General features: G+C 40.3%; 1 protein-coding gene across 5 annotated transcripts in view; it reads left to right on the top strand.

Moving 5' to 3' along the window:
* ABCA9 (ATP binding cassette subfamily A member 9) overlaps positions 1-14,730 on the top strand; it is a 66,937-nt gene extending 52,207 nt beyond the window's left edge. For 4 of the 5 annotated variants that reach the window (XM_027626112.2, XM_027626113.2, XM_027626111.2 and 1 more), the window contains 11 exons: positions 871-991; positions 1,588-1,705; positions 2,423-2,514; positions 5,304-5,464; positions 5,879-5,954; positions 6,027-6,121; positions 6,830-6,949; positions 7,132-7,272; positions 8,126-8,205; positions 12,182-12,237; positions 12,367-14,730. In XM_027626112.2, the coding sequence (XP_027481913.1) occupies positions 871-991; positions 1,588-1,705; positions 2,423-2,514; positions 5,304-5,464; positions 5,879-5,954; positions 6,027-6,121; positions 6,830-6,949; positions 7,132-7,272; positions 8,126-8,205; positions 12,182-12,237; positions 12,367-12,465 (1,159 nt within the window). In that variant the 3' untranslated portion in view covers positions 12,466-14,730. The remainder of the gene's footprint in view (positions 1-870; positions 992-1,587; positions 1,706-2,422; positions 2,515-5,303; positions 5,465-5,878; positions 5,955-6,026; positions 6,122-6,829; positions 6,950-7,131; positions 7,273-8,125; positions 8,206-12,181; positions 12,238-12,366) is intronic. The other variant, XR_003525314.2, reaches the window with a different exon arrangement.
* The last annotated feature ends 9,252 nt before the right edge of the window (positions 14,731-23,982 follow it).

Below are 23,982 nucleotides of genomic sequence, written 5' to 3'. Positions count from 1 at the left end.
GGTAGGGTAGTCTGAGCAAAAGAACAGAAGTTGATATAAATGCCATCTTCCTGTAGATTTGAGTAGACAGCTGGAAAGAACTTGAAAGTTTGTATTGGAAGATAATGGAAAATTAAATTAAAGCTGAATTTTAGAGGGTGTTGGAATAGAGGAGTGTAGGAAAGATTTTGCAAATTACATAATGGGAAATCAAGACAGGCGTGTTTTGGAAACCTCACCTAACTCACAAAATATGAATCAAATTCAAGCGTAAAGTAGGTGGTAGGGCAGGAGCATGACAAGAATCAGCAGACAACAGCAATCTTTGATGGCATGAAGGAGGGAGATTAGAATCAGCAGCAATCCGTGGGGGGGGTGATGAAGGAAAGAACTGGATAGACAGCAGTCAGGAAGGAGTGACGCTGAAACATTCCTAGGAAGTGACAATGCTCACATACTGGTGATTATGTGTCCTGGATTTTCTGGGATGTGTCTCGAATTCCAAATGTTTCAATCCACAGTTCTCGCAAAGTCTTCAGAATTCCAAAATATCTGTGCCAAAATTACAGTTCCTAGATGCTACCTTTCTCACACAACCGTGCCCCAAAATCTTTTGCCAGAGAATGTGTCCTGTTTTATTATTATTATTATTTTTAAAAGTCACAACCAACAAGGAAAAGTAAACCTAGGGAAAAAGCAAGAGTTGCATCACTTGACTCAACACGGAAACCAGGTTGTTCGCAAGGCAGATGGCGCAGAGCCGAAAAATGGGGGTTATGTTGTACTCACAGTGAATCCATTCACACAATTGAGAGCAGTCTACAGAAAGCTCATTTTTGCTACAAGTTTTTCAACTGGAAACCTGTTATTATCACACTGTTTTGATTTCAGAATTTCTCCAAGAAGCAGTGGCATTTTTCCAAACCCAGAAGAACCCGAAGGAGAGGATGAAGATGTTCGGATGGAAAGAAGGAGAACCACAAATGCCGGGACCGTTGAAGACTTTGATGAGGTAGAAGGACTAAAAACATTCATCTGAATATTCCGAAAAATACTCTGCGGTTCTTTCATCCTTACACACATAGCTCAGCACTTGACTTCACTGAATATGCAATGTCCACAGACATAGAACAAGGGAAACACACACACATACGCACAGGCACAGACTTGCTAATGCATTTCTCAGGGTGGTATTTTGGGTAAGAGAAGCCACACATTACAAAACCGAAGTAAGACACTGTGATTCTTATGAACTGAGTAAAGCTTACTGCAAGAGGAGAGAGTCCATCTGAGGTGTGTGTGTGTTTGTGTGCATGTGTGCACGTGTGTGTATGTGAGTGTGTGTCTTAACAGTCCTGTTGGTTTGGTGGATGTCTCTCTTCCTATTTTCTGAGAAAGAGAAGCACAGAGCATGCGATACGGTGCAAATGTTATTTCCCTGCAGGAATAGAGATTGGGAAATTTCACTTGAAAATGGCAGTTTCTGGGGGAAGGACTTGTCTGAGTCATGATTCTGTAACAGGGAAAAACGTGGTTGGAGGGAATATGGCGCACTCACTCATTTCAAGGTAAGAATAAAGCCCCATTGTTATTTACTTGTCTCTACAGAAACCCGTCATCATTGCTAGCTGTCTACGGAAGGAATATGCAGGCAAAAAGAGAAACTGCTTTGCGAAGAGGAAGAAAAAAGTGGCCATAAGAAATGTCTCTTTCTGTGTTAAAAAAGGTTGGAGACAGTAGTTTTAACTGTTGGCAGAGCTATCTTGACGTCCCAAGATGAGGTCTTTGGGAGGGAATAATAGTACCCGAATCTGGGGCCATCTGTTGATAATCATGAAAGGCAGCCCACTCATCTACAGGCACACGCAGATCCGTCCTGCTTAAAAGCCTCAGTTATGATAACAGTGTTTTTTCTTTGCCTAAGAAGACAGTTCTGTCTGTTCTGTTAAAACAGGCAAACAAACAAAAAAAGAACAACACCAAAAAAAAAAAAAGGAGGCACTTAAGAAGGATGTTATAACTTTCAAAGTGCCATTAATTTCACAACAGGGAATGTACGCAAGAGGAAACTCATTGGGACACAGCAGTGCAGTCTCCATCCTAACAAAGAGCACGTTTTGTGAAAGTGTCTGTTAAATGCAACAGACTTTGGGACCAAAATTTGTTTCTGTTCCAGCTCAGCATCTTAGTGGCTATATGACCATGGGCATGGGCAAGTTATATATCCTCCTTACCCCTCAGTTTCTTTGCCTATAATTGAAGCCAGTAACAACGCTTAGGGGTGTGTGTGTGTGTGTGTGTGTGTGTGTGTGTGTGTAGAACAGACGAATTAATGCATTCATGCACTTCATACAGAGCCTGACACATAGTGAGCCCCCCAGTAGTATTTGCTTTTAGATTTATTGTAACTATTTGAAGTTCTAAGCATACCTATTTCTTTCAGGTGAAGTTATAGGGCTCTTAGGACACAATGGAGCTGGTAAAAGTACAACCATTAAGATGATAACTGGAGATACAAATCCAACCGCAGGGCAGGTCAGTAAACCACACAGAAATATGGTCATTAATGCTGCCTTGAACAAGCACTAATCCGTGAACATTGATGACAGTCTTAAAAATACATAAATCATCCTTTCTTATGAATCCATTGAGTTATGCATGGAATGAAGAGGATTAATTAAAAACTTCTCCTTAATTCCAAAAATAGTGAGGTGCCAAAAAGGGCTCCATGTTATCTACACTATAGTTTTATTGAATGAAAAGTAGTGACATTAAAAGGAAGTGTTTTGGTAAAAGTAAAGCTGAACATTAGCTTTATTCAGGTCAGAGATCTTTGGGTTTTTTATTTTTTATTTTTTGTTAACTTATGTATCCTAAGAATTTGTTGAAATGAATTGTCAAGATCCAGGATTTATTCAGAAAAGAGAGGTCATAGATTAGAGGAAAAAAAAATAAGGATTGTCTAAATTCCCAATCAAAAGCTAGAATGGTATGTGAATGTCACTTGGTAGTACGTCTAGGCCAAGTTGGATAACATGATGGCCAGAGGTCCACAGGGACCACAACACTGAGGAGGACCTGCTGCTGACATTTGACAGAAGGTTGAGGGCAGAGGGAGTGGGACCATGAAGAGAGGTTGTCTAGGCGTGTGGATTGCAACATAAGTTTCCGAATTGTCTTTCCATTTCTCCTCTTGCCTCACACAGCAGTCAGAACAGTCCTTAAAAGATCCAGATGAGATCATGTCACTATCCTGCTTATCATCCTTCACTTAGAATTGATCCAAAATCTTTAGCATGGCCAAAAAAAGGCCCTGTAAGATCTGGGCTCTGCTCACCCCTTGCTCATATTGGCCTTTGGTCATCATCCCTCTGTAGGACCTTTGGGTTTATTTTTCCATTGGCTAGAGTGCTCCTCCTTTGGCTTTGTACTTGGTTACCTCCTTCTCAACACTTTAAAATTTACCTCCCCAAAAGGATTTGCCCTGACTACACTCATGGCTACATTGGATCTTCCCTTTTTACTCTTTATCACATTTATTGCCTTGAAAGCATTAAGCAGGGGCTATAATTCATCCATATATGTGTCTACTTGTTTTTATTTTCCATTTCTCTGTCTAGATTGAAAGCTCTGTGAGCCCACATTAACTAGTTCTCTCCTCCTTTGTATTGGGGAAAGACAACATAGAGTTGAGGTCAAGGGCTTGGATTCTGAAGGCAGAGTCCAGCTTTAACTCCCAGCTTTACCTTGTGTGACCTTCTGCAAGTTACTAAATGAATGCACATGTTACTTTTCTCCTATGTGAAACAGGGACGATAAAACTAATACCTGAGTCATATAGGATTTTTCTAAGGATAAAGTAATTCAAAACACATAAAATGCTTAGATTCTAGCACATAGTAAGCACTGGTACACATTACCTGTTAATATTGTCATATAGCACAGTGATTGGCTCATAAAAATAATGAATGCTATTTATTAGTATTTACTGGTTCCTATGTGCCAGACTAGTGCTAAGGACTTTTCATTTATTATCTTAGTTCAGAATTTCTTAAGTTTGGCACTGGTAACATTTTGGTCTAGGTCTTTTTTTTTTTTTTTTTTTTTTTTTGTGAGGGACTGTCCTATACAGCATCCCTGGTCTCTAGCCATTCAATTCCAGCAGCACCCAATTGTAACAACCAAAAACATCTCCAGGCATTACCAAATGTCCTTGGAAAGAAGATTGCCCCTGATTGAGAACCACTGCCATTTTTTTAAATTTTTTTATTGTTATGTTAATCACCATATATTACATAATTTGTTTTGGTGTACTGTTCCATGATTCATTGTTTGTTCATAACACCCAGTGCTCCATGCAGAACTGCCCTCCTCAATACCCATCACCAGGCTAACCCATCCCCCCACCCTCCTCCCCTCCAGAAACCTCAGTTTGTTTTTCAGAGTCCATCATCTCTCCTGGTTCGTCTCCCCCTCTGACTTACTCCCCTTCATTCTTCCTCTCCTGCTATCTTCTTCTTTTTCTTTTTTCTTAACATATGTTGTGTTATTTGTTTCAGAAGTACAGATCTGTGATTCAACAGTCTTACACAGTTCACAGCGCTCACCATAGCACATATCTTCCCCAATGTCCATCACCCAGCCACCCCCTCCCTCCCACCCCCCACCACTCCAGCAACCCTCAGTTTGTTCCTGAGATTAAGAATTCCTCATATCAGTGAGGTCATATGATACATGTCTTTCTCTGATTGACTTATTTCACTCAGCATAACACCCTCCAGTTCCATCCACGTCGTTGCAAATGGCAAGATCTCATTCCTTTTGATGGCTGCATAATATTCCATTGTGTATATATACCACATCTTCTTTATCCATTCATCTGTCGATGGACATCTTAGCTCTTTCCACAGTTTGGCTATTACCACTGCCATTTTTAATGCTCACAATAAACTTGCGGAACAGATCCTATAATTATAGCTAGTTTAACATTGGGGAAATAGAATCCTCAACAAGTGTCTACTCCTTTGAATGTTTGGATCAGTGAAGGAAGTCAAACAATGAACAACAAAGTAAGCCACCCTGAATCCAACCAAGGTAATGGACTTGGAAATAAAGTCTGTAGAGAGATATGACAATGTGGAATATGCTCCTTTTGATTTATTGAGTTTTTGCCATCTTTTGCCTACAGCGAAGTGGTCACTTATTTACATTTGCACTCTTGGCAGCTGTGCGTGTACGAGGACATCACTGAATTACGCACTCATGTGCCCATATGTGTGTATACACAATTTTGGGCTGAATGTGGGAATGAACTTTTTGTGCAGGTGATTTTGAAAGGGAGCAGTGAGGGGGACTCCCTCGGGTTCCTGGGATACTGTCCTCAGGAGAACGTGCTCTGGCCTAACCTGTCAGTGAGGGAACATCTAGAGGTTTTCGCTGCCATCAAAGGGCTGAAGAAAGGGGACGCCACAGTCACCATCACACGGTACGTGGGGGAGACACACCGGTTCTCTCCTGGAGGGTTGTGATAGGAAAGATGTTCGCACAGAAATAAGGAAGGGAGATTCTAACCGATGACTCCACACCTGTGGGAGAAGACGTAGTTATCAAGAAGCCAGTGGAGTATTGTATTAAGCCTGGAGAGAAAAATGTTACTGATTATTCCTTAATATGGAAAGACGTCATTGAAAAATATGAATTTGACCACTATAAAAGGCTCATAAAGTATCCTAGGTAGTTTCAATTTTATGATCATTCAGAATGTCTGTAATGTCTCTAAAGAGAATGTCTCTAAAAAGAAAATGTCTCTAATACAGTGTTTGTTCTGATTTACCCATTCCCCACACACATTCCCCATAGTTTGGGGGTAATGTGGATTGACTCACTCTGCTTCCTCCAGGTTGGTGGATGCGCTCAAGCTGCAGGACCAGCTGAAGCTGCCCGTGAAGGCCTTATCCGAGGGAATAAAGAGGAAGGTAAGAGGGGGGCTCGGTGTTACTCTGCACACCCCACACGTCGGTGCCAGACACGCTGTTCTCCCGTTCCAGGTGTGCTTCGCGCTGAGCATCCTGGGAAACCCATCGGTGGTGCTTCTGGACGAGCCGTCCACGGGCATGGACCCCGAGGGGCAGCAGCAAATGTGGTGAGATGTCATGAGTAATCCTAAGTGAACTGATTAGTCCTATAACGACTAGTCTTCAAAATCATTGTTTATAAGGAAAAAGACAACCCATTATTAGGAAATGCAATATTAAGGGCGAAAAATCTGATGCCCTATCACAGCCAGTTTTTATTAAGGAGAAAAAGATAATTCTAACACCCTAATACTCTTAAGAATCTTGTTTTTATCATAGATCTTTGGGGTATGCATGGCCCATTTTTATACTCAACCACATCAGTCTATTATTCGGTTTCAATTTCTACAGCATCACCTGATACACAGTTCTTATGAGGAAAAAAGAAATCCCAAGTTCTTAGGACGATTCTGAAATCTGCTGTTTTGTATTTTAGGGTTTATATCATTATTATCATGCTTTTAAATAAGTGCTCCTCGTTTTCTGTCTTTCTTCCCACTGCCCTCTCATACATATCCTTGGAATTCAGCATTTTTCTAAATAACCTTTTACCCAATATCATCTTCTACCTTCAGCACCAGCCACGTTCTGAATTATATTACTCTACCCGATAGTTTGGGTATTTACATGAATGCTGTCCCTCCAAAACTCCTTTTTTTGTCTAAACCGAATTCACTACTTATTTCACGTGTGCTGGTAAAACGTGTTTAAAAGATGAGAAGACATCTTACGTTGAGCATTCCCACCAGCTAACATTGCCCCTAACCTCCCTTTAGGCAGGCGATCCGGGCCACCTTTAGGAACACGGAGAGGGGCGCCCTCCTGACCACTCATTACATGGCAGAGGCAGAGGCCGTGTGTGACCGCGTGGCCATCATGGTGTCCGGAAGGCTGAGGTGGGTGCTTGTTCAAACCCACCCTTGGCTCCCAGTGGGCCTTGAGCAAAGGACATTTCCCTGCACAGGGTTATCACCGTCAGGGGCTGGAGTGGCCTGGCCCTGGACTCCAGAGGCTGAAAGTCACTGGCAATCGATTTATCTTCTCCTCTTCCTTGACTTCATCCTCCTCTGACCTCCAGATGTATCGGTTCCATCCAACACCTGAAAAGCAAATTTGGTAAAGAGTATCTGCTAGAGATGAAGGTGAAGACACCTGCCCAGGTGGAGCCGCTCCACTGCGAAATTCTGAGACTTTTCCCCCAGGCTGCTCGGCAGGAAAGGTAAACACAGGGGTTGGCTTGTTTCATCTTTTTTGTTTTTCTATTAGGGCAAAAAGAAATAAAAGCTTTACTTGATCATTCTTCTTTTTTTATTAGCTCTGTGGTAATTGTGACTTAATTAATTAGAGGTTAATCTCTAATTAACTGTGATTTTATTTATTGATTAATTATTAGAGAAAGGCCCAATTCCAAGGGAATTTCCTTCCACAGGAGGGATATAAGAGAGCAAAGTACTGATTGGGAAGCTGATTGTTGTAAGGGAATTCACATTCCTGGCGGCTCTATCATGTGCCAGGTCCTAATGTGTGCATGGACCTTGGTCATCTGGATCCTTTCTACAGGGTAAAACCATCCCCATTAAATGCAACCACTTGTCTAAAGCCGGGACCCGGTGCCAGGCATCTGTCAAAGCTCAGTGAGGGGTGGCTCTTAGCATTTTTATTATTATCGGTAATGGCACTTGAGGTCATTTTGATCATGCCAAATCCTAGTGGTGGAGCCAGGAGGTGAACTTAGTTCTTTGTACTTAAATGCTATTCTCTTTTCACTAAGGAAGAAGGATGATAAGTCATCCTGCCTCTCCCCATCTTGGGGTGCAAGTGCTGCTGGTCTCCTCTGTCTCCCATTCCTCCCAAGAGGGAGCCATACTGTGAGAGCCCCCTCCTGCTTCTGCTTGAATAAAGTGACTTCTTGTTGATTAAAGAACATTCCCACTACCACTGTATCCATGGCTCTGCAGACACGTACATCAAGACAAATTGTTGGTGACATTGTTGCTGTTTTTTAGACATGCATCCATTAATGGTTGTCTTCTTGAAACATGGAGCTCAGCCTCCCTCTCCATTCCTGGCAGGTACTCCTCCCTGATGGTCTATAAGTTGCCTGTTGAGGATGTGCACCCCTTATCGCAAGCTTTCTTCAAATTAGAGATAGGTAAGAGTGACTGTTTGGAGATAGGACTCCAGGTAACAGAGAAATTCAAATCTTGCATAAAACCAGTATAAGAAGTATTAAGACTTTTAATGGTGGTTCTCAACCATGAGTGATTCAGTAATGTCTGTGGATAGCTTTGGTTGTCACAACTGGGGCTGGAGTTCGGGGGTGCGACTGGTATCTTGTAGGTCAAGGCCAGGGATGATGCTAAACATCCTACAATGCACACAGGTCCACTCCCTCCCACAGCAAAGAAGGATCAGATCAAAATGTCATCAGTGCCAAGGTTGAGAAGTCCTATCCTAATTGAATGAGACTCTAGAGGGAAGAGATCATTGGTATTTAGGGCTGGAGTGTCCACAAATTCATACAAAAAAAAAAAAAAAAGACATTTGTTTTTGTCTGTATGTACTCTTAGATAGCGTTAGATGTTGATAAGGAGGTTCCTCTCTGTTGAGGTGGGCTAAGCCAAGTCTAGACTCTTGGATTGGGATCTTTACATAACTGCGTTGATCTATCATGGGCTCCGATTTTGCCTATCACACCAGTGTATGAAATCTGATAAAAAGCTGAGTCCCCCATCCCCTCTCTTTTCTTTTAAGTAGGCTCCACACCCAGAGTGTGAACTTCTGACCCTGAAATCAAGACCTCAGCTGAAATTGAGTCTGACACTCCACCAACTGAGCCACCCAGGCGTCCCTCTCCCCCTCTTCTTTTTTTTTAATTTTTTATTGTTATGTTAATCACCATACATTACATCATCAGTTTTTGATGTAGTGTTCCGTGATTCATTGTTTGTGTATAACACCCACTGCTCCATGCAATACGTGCCCTCTTTAATACCCATCACCAGGCTAACCCATAACCCATCTTCCCACCCCCTCCCTTCTAGAACCCTCAGTTTGTTTTTCAGAGTCCATTGTCTCTCATGGTTCATCTCCCCCTCCGATTTCTCCCCCTTCATTCTTCCCTTCCTGCTATCTTCTTCTTCTTCTTCTTCTTCTTCTTCTTCTTCTTCTTCTTCTTCTTCTTCTTCTTCTTCCTTCTTCCTTCTTCCTTCTTCCTTCTTCCTTCTTCCTTCTTCCTTCTTCCTTCTTCCTTCTTCCTTCTTCCTTCTTCTTCTTCTTCTTCTTCTTCTTCTTCTTCTTCTTCTTCTTCTTCTTCTTCTTCTTCTTCCTTCTTCTTCTCCTTCTTCTTCCTTCTTCTTCTCCTTCTCCTTCTCCTTCTCCTTCTCCTTCTCCTTCTTCTTCTTCTTCTCCTTCTCCTTCTCCTTCTCCTTCTCCTCCTCCTCCTCCTCCTCCTCCTCCTCCTCCTCCTCCTCCTCCTCCTCCTCCTCCTCCTCCTTCTCCTTCTCCTCCTCCTCCTCCTCCTCCTCCTCCTCCTTCTTCTTCTTCTTCTTCTTCTTCTTCTTCTTCTTCTTCTTCTTCTTCTTCTTCTTCTTCTTCTTCTTCTTCTTCTTCTTCTTTTCTTCTTCTTCTTCTTCTTCTTTTCTTCTTCTTCTTCTTCTTCTTCTTCTTCTTCTTCTTCTTCTTCTTCTTCTTCTTCTTCTTTCTCCTTTCTTCTCCTTTCTTCTCCTTTCTTCTCCTTTCTTCTCCTTCTTCTTCTTCTTCTTCTTTCCTCAACATATAATGTATTATTTGTTTCAGAGGTACAGATCTGTGATTCAACAGTCTTGCACAATTCACAGCACTCACCATAGCACATACTCTCCCCAATGTCTATCACCCAGCCACCCCGTCCCTCCCACCCCCCACCACTCTAGCAACCCTCAGTTTGTTTCCTGAGATTAAGAATCCCAGTGTTTATAGCAGCCCTGTCCACAATAGCCAAACTGTGGAAAGAGCCAAGATGTCCCCCTCTTCTTGATCTGTGCTTTCTTATTTGTCACCTGTCTGTCTTTAGAAGCCCCAAACATTCTAGTTCTTAGAGATATTTTTCTCCTTGATACAAGGTTATGATTGCCCCAGATAGCTTTTCTTTTTACTTCCTTCTTCTGCTGGTCACCTTTGCTCTAAGGTCCATGTAACCATTTTTCACAGTGGTCATTCTAGCCTAGTGACCAATTTTGCATCATTCCTGTGGAAAGGATTCCCACAACTGACTCGGATCAACATGAACGGTTTTATGACCAATTAGGAGCAGGCAGGGAGATATTCCAGAAAGGGCTGCGTCCCTAGAGTACAGTGAGCCTCTTCTTCAGAGCCTTCTAATGTTTCTGCTTTTAAACATGTTCCCTCCCACCTCAGATTCCTTCTGCTGTGTTTCATTTGCTAAAACTAAAGTTCTGCTTTGGGGGGGGGAACCTAACTTTTTATCACAGTTTTCCACCCCACTGTGTCGTGGAAATGTAAGTTAGCATTTTTTTTTCCCTCCAAATGTTAGGTGAGATACAGTTACCTTCTCAGCCTCAATACATTTATTGAATGAGGTAGACCCCATAGTGTGTGAGCACAACCCATGTCCTGTGACTATTCCTGTGTCCTGCTACATAGACTCATTCCCCCATAGCATCAGATCACTTTGGTGTATTGCAAACTGCACAGAACTCCAGCCTCGCATGCCCACTCCAGGTCAGAGTTGCTTAGTTGCTTAATATTTGGAGACTTGAAGCTAGGGAGGTGGGAGGGTTGGTTTTATCTCCCTTCTTATCTTATTCCTCCTCTGCTCATCCACTGATCTTTTGAGCCTCTCTGGTGTGGAGTGTAAGGAGAGGGAAGAAGAACATGACAGCAAAGCTTGATTTGCTCATTAGAGCCGGACTACGGCATGAGGGCCTCCTGTGCAGAGAGGAGTTCCTTGAAGACTCCCTCTCCCCTCCCATCTGTAACCTCTGACTAAAGCTTCTACTCTGGGGTGGGTGATGCCTTCTCCTCTTGGTCTCTTGGTCTCTTGCAGCCCCTGGGCCACTTCTTGGAATTCCTTTCCCTTTCCAAGAAATCTCTTGGAGGACCTCCATTGGATGCAGCATCTTGGCCTCTCCAGACTCTGCCAGTCCAGGGCCATCACTGTCCACAATTTTTTATGTGTTCCCAGACTAGAGGCAAGGACCCAATCCCATGTCCCCAGATTATAGGTCAATCCCACCAGATCCTCTGTCCACGGAGGGGAGAAAGGAAATGCCACAGCAATCTGGACAACTGCCCACAAGAAAACTTTGCTTTCTAGTCTTACCTCTCGGTTCATTATTATCTTCCTTTTATGTATTTGCACATTTGGGGGTCTTAATCAAAGTCCACATTGATAACAGATGGTCAACTTAAAATTAGGATAATTCAAAAAAGTTTGGTTTAGGCAGGGACCATTTGCCAAGAGGCAAGGCACAGTGCTAGACATAGCAGAAGAACTTCTTCATAGAAGAAGTTGCCATTCTCAGGTCCAAAGGGACTGAGAGAGGAAGCAGCGGCTGGAACCCGGGAGTAGAATCATGTAGAATTTGTGACCTCGTGAGAAGCAGTGACTTTCAATCAAGGGACAAAGTTGATGTCAGGGAGGGAGTGAAGGAATAAAGGCCTTGACCTCCCCTCTCCTCTGTCCTTCCTCATGAGCTACCACTAGTGGAAACCACCAGAAAAAGCCTCTTAAGTCAGCCGATAGAGCAAAGAGCAGAGTAGAGAGAATGAAGGCAAACGTCGAGGGGCACATGGTAGTGTTCTAGCACAGGGGGAACTGTCTCTCCATTCACCCTGCCTAGGTGGTCTGGGACCTTGCACATTGTTTTCCAGTTTGGTGTGCCCCTGCCCAAACTCTAAGACAATGGGAGAGTATTTCCGTCCTGTTACAAGACCACAGGGTGAATTTGCCTTTCCATATTTAGCATATGTGCTGCCCAAGCGAGCCCCTGTCTTTCCATATTTAGTCCGAGAATATTTATCACCTTATCCTTCATGTTTAAAATCTTGTGTATGTAGATTTTGTGCATAACTTGGTAAAATTCTCCAAATAGATGAACTCTTAACATCCGTCCATCCTTCTGCAGTTAAACAGAGCTTCCACCTGGAGGAGTACAGCCTCTCCCAGTCCACCCTGGAGCAGGTGGGTCAGTGTGCGTGACTTGGTTCATCCATGCACTATAAATGTACAGTGTGAGCGGACGCTTTGCACTCACTTGGAGCTACAGAGGCAGCGTGACATCTCTCCCTCTTTATTTCTTGTCCATCTCAGGTTTTCCTGGAGCTCTCCAAGGAACAGGAGTTGGATGACTTTGAGGAAGAACTTGACCCTTCAGTGAAGAGGAAACTCCTCCCACAGGAAGACCCTTAAGCCCCAAATACCCTATGTTTCTTTTTAGTCTTATGCCTCTTTTTAAAGATAATATTTTATGTAATTAATATATCTTATTTCAGATGTGATACAAAATGCTTTTGAAACTCACGTCCCCATTTTTCTCAATAACATGATGGATAGTAGGACTAAGGAGAAAAGGCAGTGAGAACAGTCTCGAAACCGGACCATGGGGCCTCTGTACCGGCAACTAAATCCCACCTGTCATACAGAAGTAAATCGAAAATGCATTTGTTGTAGAATGTTTGGATCTCTTCAAGATGACACAGAGATTGCTTTATTTTCTTTGTTTCAACATCAAAATTTTGAATATTTTCTTATCCTTTTGAATAAAGTGCACAAGTACAAAGTAAGACATAATCCTGATTTTAGGGGAAAGAGAGGCAGTGATTACAGAACAGCACAGTATTTGCTTTTTTAAAAGTTTTTATTTAAATTCTAGTTGGTTAACGTACAGTGTAATGTTAACTTCAGGTGTTGAATATGGTGACACAGCGCTTCCATACAACACCTGGTGCTTATCCCAACAAGTATTTGCATTTTGTAATTCAGAGTTTGTTTGTTTTTGTTGTTGTTTTTTGCTTATTCATAATAAATGGATTTTCCTTTTCTGTCATTTTTCACATTTTATATTGTACAGTCTATGGTTTGTCTGTTGTGACTGTCAAGGAAATTTGAAACCTGTTTAAGTAATTTCAGTAAGAATTTGAATAATCAAGTTGAGGAAAGTTTAAAAATGACATATCTTACAATTTTGAAACATATTTCTGATTTTGTATGTTTTCTTATGATGCAAGGGTCTACTCTTATGCAGATCTTAATTTCTCATGTTTATGTATGTTATGACCTCTCCAACTGGTGACCCCGTAAACACCTTAAAATCAGTGCGATATACTTGTATACTCTTATTTAGGTAAGTTTTTTTGTTGTTCTTGCTACTATTGCTGTTGTTAGCTCTTATGGACTGAATTGTGTTCCCCTGAAATTCTTATGTTAAAGCCCCAAACTCCAGTGTGGCTGTATTTGGAGATAGGGCCTTTAAGGAGATAAAGGTTCAGTGAGATCATAAGATTAGGGCCTTAATAACACTGGTATCTTTATAAGAAGGGGAAGAGACACCATATCTCTGTGCACTCACATGAGGACACGGCAAGGTGGTTATCTGCAAGCCAGGAAGAGAGATGTCACCAGAAACCAAGTTTTCTGGTGCCTAGCCTGGGAGTCACCATTTGGAGATGAGCTGCCTACAGAGCTCCCTGGTCTGTGCAGGACCAAGGCATGAAACACACACCTACACACACTCCAGTGCAAAACCAAAAAGTGAAACCCCTACAAAACACTTTGTGGTATTGAGCTACTGAGGTTACTGAGACTGTGGGGTTGTTTGTTACAACAGATAGTCAACATTACCTTAACTAACACAGATCATGCCAGGAAATGGGTGGGGACAAAACCCTGGAATAAGTATTTCTTGATGCAGTTGCCAAAGACCTTTGAACGATTCTAAGCTGCCTGTCCCCAGTCCTTGCCTGGATCAACTCTACAAGGGTGACCCTTCCTTTACTTTCAGCCCATTTGTGCCACACCTGCCTCAAAGTATAGCCAAGTAACAGTAACTTCCAACCCAAGACATGGAAGTCTACTCTTCATTGTATTGTAAAAAGCCAAGAAGGGATGACCTAACTTAGATCTACAAAGTTATACTGAGTGAATGTTTGGAGTATTTGAAGTAGAAAGTAAGAATAATTTATTCCAAGGGATTAATAAATGAAAACATTACAGTGATTATGAATAAATAATTTTAATGATACTGGGTTTATTTTTCTCATACTAGATGTGCTTTTCTCAACAGTGGCACCGTTAACACTTTGTGCCAGAGATTTCTTTGTTGGGGGAGGGAGAAAGGAGAGGCTGTCCTGTGTATTAGAGAATATTCAATGGCAATCCTGATCTGTACCCACTAGATTCCAGTAGCAATCTCTACCTGAGTGTGACAATCAAAAACATCTCCAGATATTGTCCAAATCACCCCATTGTATTACAATTATATGTCCTTAAGCTAACTGCTTGGTAATTTTATCATCTTGGAGTGAAGTAAAAAATGAATTAAAGACAGTGGATCTTGTTCATTTGGGGGTTTTGGTGTCTTGCATTAAATACTCTGGACTAAACTACAAAAATTGTTCTTTTTGAAGAAATCTAGAAAATTTGCAATAAAAACGGTCAATAAGACACATTTTAAAATTTGTAGGCATTGGAGTAACGTCTGTTTGAAGTTCACGTCTCTTTGAAATTTTTAAAGAGAGTATAAGCCTCAGTAATGTGTTGTACAAAGGTCTGTGAATGATTTCGGTGAGGGAAAATGAAGACCCTCGCAAACTGGTGTGTCCCAAAGCAGTGGAACCTCTGAAAAAGCAAGTATGGCAAAGAGCACTGAAAGCTAAACGATGCAGTTGGTTAAGTGACTGACTCTTGATTTTGGCTCAGATCATCACCTCAGAGTCGTGAGATCGAGCCCAGCATCAGACTCTGTGCTGGGTGTGGAGCTGCTTGGGATTCTCCTTCTGCCCCTCCCTGCCCCAGCTGCATACGCTTTCTCCCTCTCAAAAATTAAAAAAGTACATGTCTCTTGTTTCCATAAATACATATTAATATGTCTGAAATCTAACTGAGATTCGCCATAATATTTAGCCATGTTAATACAGTGATAAGTACCAATCTTCAGTGATTTATCTCACACAACTTAAGGGGTACTTTGTTAATTCTCTGAGGTTATTTTATTTACACTAAATTGATGTGGGGAAACTCTCAGATTCTCTTTTCCCTGTGACAAAAACATAATCTTCACTTTGTTTGAAAATACTGCAGTGTTGAAATAGAAAACTTACCAGAATTTTGAACGTGGATGATTCTGTGCCTTTTGATGATATAAGGATTACACCAAGAATAACATAGATCTTTAAAGCACGTGTGGGAGAATATGTCTAGATGATGGACCTGGAAGAGAAATTGCAGAGTTGCTGGGCATGAATGTGTGTGTGTGGCCATATCCCCAATGTTCTCTATTTTCCCACCTGAACTATGTGAGAATTTATTTTCCTATATCCACTGCAGTGCTGAGTATTGCCCTTCTCTGTGCCCATCTGATAAGAGTATACAGTATTTCATTGCTCTCTGAGGCTGTATTCCCTTGCTTTCCAGAGAAGTCAAGTATCTTCTCAGTTAGCTTTCTTCTTTTGTGAATTGTCCTTTTGTATTATCTGCCCACCTTCCTATTTGACTTTTAAAACTAATGTATTTTTGCGGCACCTGGGTGGCTCAGATGGTTAAGCATCTGCCTCCGGTTCAGGTCATGATCCCAGGGTCCTGGGATCGAGTCATGCATCAGGCTCCCCGCTCAGCAAGGAGTCTGCTTCTCCCTCTTCCCCTGCTTGCTACTCCTCCTGCTTGTGTTCTCTGTCTCTCTCTCAAATGAATAAATAAAATCTTTAAAAGTAAAGAAAGAAAACTAATGTATTTTTAAGGGATCTTTATTCTGGATATTCCTTTTTCTGTTTTGTTTGTTTCAGACAACTTCTTTACACGTTTGCCAGCTCTTCAACTTTCTTAATCTTGATTTTGTTTATCATTTCTTTTGTTGTATTGAGGTTTTAATTTTATTATGATTGAACATTATAATGTTTACTCTGTGATTGTGTGTCTGTGTGTGTCCTGTTTTAGGAACTCTTTCCTTTTTGGAAATCAAAATATATTCTTCTGTATTTCCTTCCAACTGTTCTGAAGTTTTATTTGTTACATTTTCTCTTGATTCCACCTACACTTTGCTTTTTGTGAGAGGCACAATGTGGGGATCTAGCTTTTCTCTTTTACATTTGTCAAGCTAATTGTCACACCATTTACTTAAGTTCTTTCTTTCTTCATGGAATTTATGTGTTTCCCTCTCAATTTCAGGCTTTCTATTCCTATTATGAATCCCGTTGTATCCCCTTCCACACTTTTTTAAAAAAGATTTATTTATTTTACAGAGAGAGAGAGAGCACGCATGTGAGTGGGGGGAGGGGCAGAGGGAGAGGGAGAGAATCTCAAGCAGACTCCGCACAGAGCGTGGAGCTCAATCTTATGACCCTGAGACCATGACCTGAACCAAAATCAAGTCAGATCCTTAACCAACTGAGTCAGCCACATACTGAGACGTCTAATAATCTTTCTATTATCATTAATATATTTTTTCCAGGTGAGCTTTTAGGGTTATTAGGACTTAATGGAGCCAGTAAAAGCACATCCATTAGGATGTTAACTGGAGACACAAAACCAAGTGCAGGACAGGTAGGTAGATGAGATGAATAATATGTAATCTAAAATACCCAGGATAAAGTCAATTTGAAGATCTAATTGGCTTTATTAGGCAATTGATGATTCGGGCAGCATCCCATCTAGCAAGAAGAGACACATTCTTCTCCCCTCTGTGGGTAGCATCTGTGGTCACTGTGATGCATCTTTCTCTTCTCCAACCTGAGCGTCCCAACTTTCCAGCCCATGTGGTCATTTACAGTATGCCCCAGATTGGCACGGTGGCTGCTATTGGCCTGGGACATGTGGTGGCCCATTTCCAATCCACTGGACTCCAATAGGGACCCTAACTATGCCTCCCAGGCTATTTTGTTGGACCAGAAGTATTTTCAACTCTATTAGGGGCAAACTGTAATGGCTTCTGGAAAAAAGCCCAAGAGGCTATCTGTTCCTTAGACAACCATAGACAACCATAGCTGTCTTCACTCTAATCTCCTGATGTCTGCCTTTTCCACAGGTTTCTTCTTCCCGCAGCTTCCTGCTGCTGTGCCGAGTCTACTAAAGCTCACGTGCAGGGAAGGAAAACTCAGGATGTCTCCTCCCTGAAATAGAGATCTCACAAAGTGGACAACACCCAAAGATAACACAGGCTCTCCCCCCCCCACAAACCTGAGCAAACACGTTTAGCTATAAGATGCTCTGCCCATCACTCCATTTAATATTTGCCTGTATTTTCTGTTTGTACCCTAAGGTGATGTCGTAAACCACCCAGATTGAAGATAGATGAGCTCCTAATTCCTGGCCCTCCTTCTGCAGTTAAATAGAGCTTCAACCTGGAGGAGTACAGCCTCTTGCTCCCAGTCTAGAGCAGGTAGGTCAGTGTGAGTGATTTTATATCATCCATAGACTATCCATATACAATACATGCAAGACTTTACACCCACTTGGAGCTACAGGGTGCAGGGTGACATCCCTCTCTCTATTCCTTGCCCCCCTTTCCTGGAGAGGTTTTCTTGCCCCTCTCTGAGGAGCAGGAACTGGATGATTTTGATGAGGAACTTCACCCCTCAGTGGAGTCACGCTTCCACAGGTATTTAAGCCCTAAATGCCCTATCTTTCTACAAAAGAAATATAATGTTATAACTTATTAAAAATGTTTTAGAATGATAAAGTTGTAGTATTATAACTTTATATAATATTATATATAATATAATTATGTTATTATATATTATAATTATATAATTATTTTATAATTATCATATAATTATTTTATATAATTATATATTATATCATATAATTGTAATTATATATTATATAATTTATTATATATAATTTATATATAATATATATAAAATACATTTTTATGTATATAATTTTTGTATATAATATATATTATTATATTATATAGTTATATAATTATTATATTATATATAATTATTATATTATATTATTATATATAATATATAATTGTATATTATTGTATTATTATATTTTATATAATTATAATTATATAGTGATATTATGTATAATATATATTTTATATAATAATATATTATGTTATAACTTTATATTGTATTATAACTATAATATTATAAAGTTGTATATTATAACTATAATGTTACACATTTCCTGAGAAACACAGCATGGTTCTTCCTGTGGTGGAGAGGAGGAGCAAGGGTTGGGCAGTTGCAGCCACCACATGAACAGAGGCACGTGACTGAGCCCACCTCCCAGTCACAGCCTCTGTGTCTCTACAGGTCATGTCTAGCTTTCTTTTTGTTAACTCAACATTATGAGTGAAATCCATCTACATGGCAACTGATCACTCTTATTTGTTTTTGTGTGGTATCTCACTGTATAAATCTACCGTAATTGACTTATCCATTCAGGCTATTATGAATAAGCCTGCTGTGAACATCCACTAATAGGTCTTTTGGTAGAAATAAGCATTCATTTCTGTGTATCGATGTCCTAGTGTCCAATTGCTGCTGGTCATAGAGTAGGCACTTACTTACCCATAGTAGATACTATCAAACAGTTATAAAAAGTAATCATACAAATTCACATGAGTCATATCAATAGTATGTAAGAATTCTGAGTCTTCCACTTTGTTGCCTATCCGTTTAATAATAGACATTCTGGTGGGTGTACACAAGTATCATTTACATTGCATTGATGGCTAATGATGTTAAATATCTTTTCACATTTATTGGCCATTTGGAAATATTTTTGCATTGAGATCTCTTGTCCATAAAAAAAATCAAGTTGTATGCCTTTTGTTTATTGACTTGTGTGGATCTACAGTAGATGCACACATGTTCTCTTATTTTGTGATTTTTAGTTTCATGCTCATAATACTTCCTTTTAATGAAGAGAATTTCATTTATGGCTAGTCCTGCCTTAAAAATACTTTGTTTTTCCCAATGTTATGAAAATATTCCTCAGAATGTCTTAATTTTTCCTTTTTTTCATTTTAAAATCTTTACTAAAAATATAGTAACAGTGTCTTCACTGTGTTTATGGGTAATTGTGTGATATATTAATACAAAATCTTTTTTAATAAATTGTTTTCTACTCTTTTTTTGTAATATACTAAAAATTATATCTTGATCTAAAGTTTTTCCCAAATGTTTTACTTTATTCTCTAAGAAAAATATTTTTAAAATATTTTTTAAATTTTATTTTATTATGTTAATCACCATACATCACATCATTAGTGATTGATGTAGTGTTCCATGATTCATTGTTTGCGTATAACACCCAGTGTTCCATTCAATACGTGCCCTCTTTAATACCGATTTCCTTTCTAATTACCCATTTCCCTCCTAATTATGTCTTTTAGTTCATTTTTCTCCATTTTGGCACTGGTAAGACCTCCAACACAATGCTGAAAACACTCCACTGATTGTGGACATCCTTCTTTTTCCTACTCGGAGGGGCAAAACATTCCATACTCCTTCCATGAAGAGTAATATTAGCTGTGTTTTTTTTTTTTTAAATCCTTTGTCATATTGAAGAATTCCCTTCTTTTCTAGTCTGCTGATAGTTTTTATTATGAACAGCTGTAGAGTTTTACAAAATGATTTTTTCTTTTGATAAAGTAACCACTAATTATTAGTGGTTAATATGATTAATTAAATCAATTGATTTTTGAATGCTGACCAGGCTTGCATTCTTGGACCAGTTGATGGCCAATTAGGTCATGACTATCTGTATTTGATTTGGCAACATTTACTCAGGATTTTGTATCTATGCTTATGAAGCATATTCTATAATTTTCATTTCTTATAATACCCTTGTTTGATGTTGGTATGAAAGTAGTGCTGGCCTCCTAAAACACATTGGGAACTTGTGTGGATCACACAAGATCAGATGTCTGAAGGGACGCTCAGACCCCTCATGTGAGCTTTTAAAAATAAAGGATATGCCAGACCATGGAAAAACATAGGCAAGCTGTGCCTTGGACTTAGGATCTACCAAGATATGTGTAAGAATTTGACATCAGGGAAGTCTGGGAAAAAGTTTTCAGAAAGATCTTCTATATCTCACTGCTCATGATGCCAACCTATCTTCAGAAGTTGGGCCATGAGACCTTCGCACTCCCATCACTCAGGATCATAATTCTGGTCTTTCCCTCCCACCATTTCAATTGACACTGGTTTTGAATTGACTGTAGTTTCCTCTTTTGAGTGATCATCAAATTTTTCAAAAGTAATTGATGCCAGCTTTGATGGTGCATGTCTGCCATGGTCCTGTCACAGCTCTGAGTGTTGGTGGAACATCTGGATCATCTAATCTCTTTTCTTTTAAATAATTTTTATTGTTTTGTTAATCACCACACATTACATCATTAGTTTTTGATGTAGTGTTCCATGACTCATTGTTTGTGTATAACACACAGTGCTCCACACAGAATGTGCCCTCTTTAATACCCATCACCAGGCTAACCCATCCTCCCACCCCCCTCCCCTCTAGAACCCTCATTTTGTTTTTCAGAGTCCATCGTCTCTAATGGTTCGTCTCCCTCTCTGACTTACTCCCCTTCATTCTTCCCCTCCTGCTATCTTCTTCTTTTTTTTTTCTCAACATTTATTGCATTATTTGTTTCAGAAGTATAGATCCATGATTCATCAGTCTTGTACAATGCACAGTGCTCACCATAGCACATAGCTTCCCCAATGTCTATCACCCAGCCACCCAATCCCTCCCATCCCCCACCACTCCAGCAAGCCTCAGTTTGTTTCCTGAGATTAAGAATTCCTCATATCAGTGAGGTCATATGATACATGTCTTTCTCTGATTGACTTATTTCACTCAGCATTAACACCCTCCAGTTCTATCCACGTGGTTGCAAATGGCAAGATCTCATTCCTTTTGATAGCTGCATAATATTCCATTGTGTATATATACCACCTCTTCTTTAGCCATTCATCTGTCGATGGACATCTTGGCTCTTTCCACAGTTTGGCTATGGTGGACATTGCTGCTATAAACATTGTGTGCACGTACCCCTTCGGATCCCTACATTTGTATCTTTGGGGTAAATACCCAGTAGTGCAATTGCTGGATCGTATGGTAGCTCTATTTTCAACTGTTTGAGGAACCTCCATACTGTTTTCCAGAGTGGTTGCACCAGCTTGCGTTCCCACCAACAGTGTAGGAGGGTTCCCCTTTCTCCGCATCCCTGCCAACATCTGTCGTTTCCTGACTTGTTAATTTTAGCCATTCTGATGGGTGTGAGGTGGTATCTCATTGAGGTTTTGATTTGGATTTCCCTGATGCCGAGTGATGTGGAGCACTTTTTCATGTGTCTGTTGGCCATTTAGATGTCTTCTTTGGAAAAATGTCTGTTCTTGTCTTCTGCCCATTGCTTGATTGGATCATTTGTTCTTTGGCTGTTGAGTTTGATAAGTTCTTTATAGATTTTGGATACTAGCCCTTTATCTGATATGTCATTTGCAAATATTTTCTCCCATTCTGTCGGTTGTCTTTTGGTTTTGTGGACTGTTTCTTTTGCTGTGCAAAAGCTTTTTATCTTGATGAAATCCCAATAGTTCATTTTTGCCCCGGCTTCCCTTGCCTTTGGTGATGTTTCTAGTAAGACTTTGCTGTGGTTGAGGTCAAAGAGGTTGCTGCCTGTGTTCTCCTTTAGGATTTTGATGGACTCCTGTCTCACGTTTTGGTCTTTCAACCATTTGGAGTCTATTTTTGTGTGTGGTGTAAGGAAATGGTCCAGTTTCATTCTTCTGCATGTGGCTGTCCAATTTTCCCAACACCATTTGTTGAAGAGACTGTCTTTTTTCCACTGGACATTCTTTCCTGCTTTGTCAAAGATGAGTTGACCATAGAATTGAGGGTCCGTTTCTGGGCTCTCTATTCTGTTCCATTGATCTATGTGTCTGTTTTTGTGCCAGTACCATACTCTCTTGATGATGACAGTTTTGTAATAGAGCTGGAAGTCCGGAATTGTGATGCCTCCAGCTTTGCTTTTCTTTTTCAATATTCCTCTGGCTATTCGGGGTCTCTTCTGGTTCCATACAAATTTTAGGATTATTTGTTCCATTTTTTTGAAAAAGGTGGATGGTATTTTGATGGGCATTGCTTTGAATGTGTAGATTGCTCTAGGTAGCATTGACATCTTCACAATGTTTGTTCTTCCAATCCATGAGCATGGAACGTTTTTCCATTTCTTTGTGTCTTTTTCAATTTCTTTCATGAGTATTTTATAGTTTTCTGAGTACAGATCCTTTGCCTCTTTGGTTAGATTTATTCCTAGGTATCTTATGGTTTTGGGTGCAATTGTAAATGGGATCGACTCCTTGATTTGTCTCTCTTCTGTCTTGTTGTTGGTGTATAGGAATGCCACTGATTTCTGTGCATTGATTTTATAGCCTGCTACTTGACTGAATTCCTGTATGAGTTCTAGCCGTTTTGGGGTGGAGTCTTTTGGGTTTTCCACATACAGTATCATATCATCTGCAAAGAGTGAGAGTTTGACTTCCTCTTTGCCGATTTGGATGCTTTGATTTCTTTTTGTTGTCTGATTGCTGTAGCTAGGACTTCTAATACTGTGTTGAACAGCAGTGGTGAGAGTGGACATCCCTGCCGCGTTCCTGACCTTAGGGGAGAGTTTTCCCCATTGAGAATGATATTCGCTGTAGGTTTTTCATAGATGACTTTTATGATATTGAGGTATGTACCCTCTATCCCTATACTCTGAAGAGTTTTGATCAAGAAAGGATGCTGTACTTTGTCAAATGCTTTTTCTGCATCTATTGAGAGGATCATATGATTCTTGTTCTTTCTTTTGTTAATGTATTGTATCACGTTGATTGATTTGCGGATGTTGAACCGGCCTTGCAGCCCAGGGATAAATCCCACTTGGTCGTGGTGAATAATCCTTTTAATGTACTGTTGGATCCTATTAGCTAGTATTTTGGTGAGAATTTTTGCACCCATGTTCATCAAGGATATTGGTCTGTAATTCTCCTTTTTGTTGGGGTCTTTGTCTGGTTTTGGGATCAAGGGAATGGTGGCCTCATAAAATGAGTTTGGAAGTTTTCCTTCCCTTTCTATTTTTTGGAACAGTTTCAGGAGAGTAGGTATTAATTCTTCTTGAAATGTCTGATAGAATTTCCCTGGGAAGCCATCTGGCCCTGGGCTTTTGTTTCTTGGGAGATTTTTGATGACTGCTTCAATTTCCTTAGTGGTTATAGGTCTGTTCAGGTTTCCTATTTCTTCCTGGTTCAATTTTGGTAGTTGATACATCTCTAGGAATGCACCCATTTCTTCCAGGTTATCTAATTTGCTGGCATAGAGTCCTCATAATATGTTCTTAGAATTGTTTGTATTTCTTTGGTGTTGGTTGTGATCTCTCCTCTTTCATTCATGATTTTGTTGATCTGGGTCATTTCTCTTTTCTTTTTGATCAGTCTGGCCAGGGGTTTATCAATCTTGTTAATTCTTTCAAAGAACCAGCTCCTAGTTTCGTTGATCTGTTGTACTGTTCTTTTGGTTTCTATTTCATTGATTTCTGCTCTGATCTTTATGATTTCTCTTCTCCTGCTAGGTTTAGGCTGTATTTGCTGTTCTTTCTCCAGCTCCTTTAGGTGTAGGGTTAGGTTGTGTATTTGAGACCTTTCTTGTTTCTTGAGAAAGGCTTGTATTGCTATATACTTTCCTCTCAGGACTGCCTTTGCTGTATCC

This window comes from Zalophus californianus, chromosome 16 (genome assembly GCF_009762305.2).
Source record: "Zalophus californianus isolate mZalCal1 chromosome 16, mZalCal1.pri.v2, whole genome shotgun sequence".
In the NCBI taxonomy this organism is placed as follows: domain Eukaryota; kingdom Metazoa; phylum Chordata; class Mammalia; order Carnivora; family Otariidae; genus Zalophus; species Zalophus californianus.
The sequence above is the reverse complement of the archived record's forward strand: the minus strand, read 5'-3'. Positions and strand labels throughout refer to the sequence as shown.